This window comes from Pyrus communis, chromosome 12, assembly GCF_963583255.1.
Source record: "Pyrus communis chromosome 12, drPyrComm1.1, whole genome shotgun sequence".
NCBI classification, from domain to species: domain Eukaryota; kingdom Viridiplantae; phylum Streptophyta; class Magnoliopsida; order Rosales; family Rosaceae; genus Pyrus; species Pyrus communis.
In genome coordinates this window covers 14,672,378-14,676,316 of record NC_084814.1, presented here as the reverse complement: position 1 = coordinate 14,676,316, position 3,939 = coordinate 14,672,378, and the positions used below count along the sequence as shown (strand labels likewise).

The following is a 3,939-nucleotide window of genomic DNA, read 5'->3' as shown; positions in this document are numbered from 1 at the left end:
AATTTTACTTTGTTATGTGTACTGGAGCTCCACATGACATCCTTTAATCTTTCGGTCATGTAAAGTGTACTAGTGTTACTGCATCGCTACATTTCTGCACACCTTTATTAATTTTTGACTATTTAATTATTCTTTAATTTATTTAATATGATAGCCAAAAAAAAAAAAAAGTATATAGAAGTGAAAAGAGTGCAAAAAAATCATTTTCCTTTTGAAATAATTGAACACACTTAAACAAAATTTCTGTCCAATTTATTATTTGATTGGCAAATATGTCTTCGAAACTCCCATGAGACATTATAAGAGTGCAAGGATTACAAGAAATTTTTTCCACGTGGTGTTACAAATTTACATATTCAATACAGCTTTTTATATGCGTAAGAAACTCTGAGTAAGGTGAAATTTTATTAAACTGAAAAAAAAAAAATACCACTTGAAACATTTATATACTATTATATATTGAAATGTATGTACACATACACACACTCTTGGGAATTTGTGATAGAGATGAACTATGACTTCTCCAATGTTTCAATTCCCACCGGTGTGATGTCTTCAGAACAGCACGACCCCGAAACCAAACTGACAAGAAAATCGAAGATATCAGTGGCGACGACAGCCGACGCTACATCGTCCTTGTGCACTGTCCTTCTCTTCCCTTCGAGGGTGGTCATCCAAGACCTCCGAGTGAGCTCCTCTATGAACATCTCACATGCCTTTGAGAACACAATTGGAGCCTCCCCAGATATCATCTTCACATCCTCCCCAGAGTTCTTCATGATCTTCTTGATCCTCGCCAACGGTAGCGAGTGGGGCCCTGTTCTCCCTGATATGCCACCACACATCGTCAATCCCGAATACCTTCCCGGTTGCCTCATTTCTATTAACAGTTAAAGCTCTCTGATCTCAGGTATAGAGGTAAATATTTCTTTTTACTAACAAAACGAAGTTTAAGTTGTTTACGACTTTTCAGTCTATAAGTAGAGGTGTGAGGAGAATGAATAATGCTGTGGGATATGAAGGTGCATATATAAGGGAGCAGCCGGCAGGCCTGGCCAGCCGGCTAATTAAACCTAATGACCAAGCATTAATTTGTTAATTAATGTATATGACTTCAATAACCATGTTTATTTTTCAAAGATTGCAATTAATAAGGATGAATTGTTAAAATGGTCAAGCTTATATATACGTGGGACGTCAGCTTAAAAGTGGCGACAAATTTCTCAATTGTGTGCTATAGCATGCAATAATGGACATATACAAATTGATCAAGGTTCATTTTTATTGTATTTTATTGAGCTTTGTATTGGTTTCTTATGTTTGGCTTTTGAAGCTCAATTAGAAAAGTGTTCGATCGGTTGGGATTTGGTCTAGTTTTGTTGAATAAATAATTTTAGTCTAGGCATGCAGCAGCTCATAGTTATGATGCTTGTTGAGATATGATCTATATATATATATATTAGTCTACTGGTAAATGATAATACAAAATTTGAACTGATTGGGTTTGAAAGCTGGCCAAGATTTCAATTGATAATATATAAATAAGAATTAAGAAATCTATTAATTAATTTGTTTTATTTTGTTTCTTTACGTAAAATTTTCTTTAGGTAAATTTCACAATTTAATCAAGAATTCATAGAATCAAATGAAGCTGATTTTTTGTGATCAATTACATTATATGGTCGTTAAAGGCTAGGTAGGTTACACTGTTCTAGGTCGGACTAACCATGTTAGCCGTCCGCCCACCACCAGTACCACCGCCAGCCTTAGCCAGTGCACCGCCTGTAAAACTGGTTATGGTGAAAATATTGAACACGTGGGACCGCCACAAGATATTGTTTGTTTTATAGTATATACAAAGCAAACATGAACTCTTAGTTGGATTAGAAGACATGCACAGACTGACACACCCCGACCTCAGTCGAGGCATGCTGGCTGTCACTTGAAGGTGACGTAACCATGTGCGTTGTGCGGAAGTGGTAATGATATGAAAATGCGAATAAAAAAAAAACCGCTAGTTATCTTACCTTAGACTAGCCTATAAGTAGGAGTGAAAGTGATTAGAGTAAAGACACACACAACCAGAGCATAGGTATCGAAGTGCAGTCCAGAAGACTAAGTAATTATTATACATATCATAAAAGAAACCCTACACTGGTGGATGTTTGTTAGAATCGCCGTGAAGTCCTCGTGAGCCACCGGCACAAACTTCTATCTAGAACTTGGAGGGGCACAAAACAAAAAGTGTGAGTGGGCAAAAACAAAACTTTCAAAACCATTTATCTTTTCAAATGTAATAAGCCCTCACTGTAAAACCCGTATAAGTTTCCTAGAAAATAATACTGTAAACATATATGAAAACTATACTAGAGAATAACCAAACCATGTGTATGCCATGACAATTATCTTAACCATGAATAAGTAAGCCAGGTGAATTGCACTAATATAAAGTGGCATATCAGCCGGAGTCACCTAACGTGACCTGTATGGCTAAATCAATAACTCAACAATCAAATCAAATTCTGTACACGAGTCAGAACCACTTATGTGGTCTGTACGACAAGCTAGGTGTAAATAAGTACGCTCAAGTGCTACGATCACGTGAAAGCTGTGTGAAGTATTGCAAGTCACCTATGAGTCGGAACCACCTAATGTGGTATGTACGACAAGCTGGCACTTGCCTTGGATCCAAGGTGAGCGTGTGACGATCACGTGAAGGCTAGGCCCTATCCTCGGGCAGAGCACTAACACCAAGGTGCATGATATAATTCACTAAAAGCAATTCATCATACTCATACACACTACCATCGCAACCGTCACTATATACGCACCTGAAGCTTACCTGAGCATCCACATCGTCGAGCAGTAATATGTACAATTATATTATAACATATACTAATATGTAATGCATATGACATGGTATTTAAAACATAAAAACCATTTAAACAGTTTCTGGGAAACATAAGGCATATATAAGTATATATATAAAACCAAAAAGCCCACTCACTGGTATGTAGCCGGGTCGTAACCCCTAAGTTTCGCCTGGCTACGCTCGTTCTCTGGAAATGTCTCACCTATATGTGAAATGACTAATTTAATGTTGTTTTTAAGCACATAACCATCACTATGAAATAACTTCTCATACGTTGCTCACTTGGGGTGTTTGAATATACTATCATGGCCTACTCAACACCCCGAGCATCCTTATATTTTTAGAATAATTTTCCGACGTCCCACGTGTCGACCACGCGCAGGCACGTGCCTGGCACGCCAACAGTAACCCTAACGCCGTTAGGGAATATTCCGTTAAAAAATAAAATATTTCGTTAAATATACCTGACGCCGTTAAGAATATTCCGTCAAAGTTGACGGAATATGCTCTGTCTTCTCCGGTGGTTCGCCGGAATTCGTCACCGGCCACCGTTGCACTTGCCGGTTTCTGGAAAAACTTAGAATCTCAATATCTCCGTCGTTTCAACACCAAATTTCATGAATTTTATACCAAAATGAAGCTCTAAACGAGTAGAACATATCCTTACCTGTTTAGAGTCCTAAAACCAATGGTATATGGTCATAAAATTTCTTCGATAGTCCGGCCAAATCTGTAACTTGACAAACCCGAGTGTCCCAATGTCAAAACTGTTCTAAAATTGTTCCAAAGTGCTAGTGGAGCAAGAATAGTACCTTATTAAGTCCCAAAACTAGCTAAAACCTTCACAATTATGTCGAAGAAAATTACACCCCTCGCCGGAGCTTATGGAGTCTCGTGTTTTCGAAGGCAAACCACTTAACAAAAGGTATCACCGTGTTCTAGGGTTCGAGAAGAGTAAGAATCTGGAAACACCAAGTTCGATCCGTAGTGTTTTGGTTTAGTTTGAGGGTGAATGCTCTCGGTTGTATGGACGGGGAATAAAATTCGAGAAAGAGGGAGATGATGCA

General features: G+C 38.1%; 1 protein-coding gene across 1 annotated transcript; it reads right to left on the bottom strand.

The window, feature by feature from the left end:
- Window positions 1–512: 512 nt before the first annotated feature.
- LOC137710050 (nuclear transcription factor Y subunit C-3-like) lies at window positions 513–878 on the bottom strand. The gene has a single exon (XM_068449009.1). The coding sequence runs from the start codon at window positions 876–878 to the stop codon at window positions 513–515; it is 366 nt and encodes a 121-aa protein (XP_068305110.1).
- Between the last annotated feature and the right edge of the window lie 3,061 nt (window positions 879–3,939).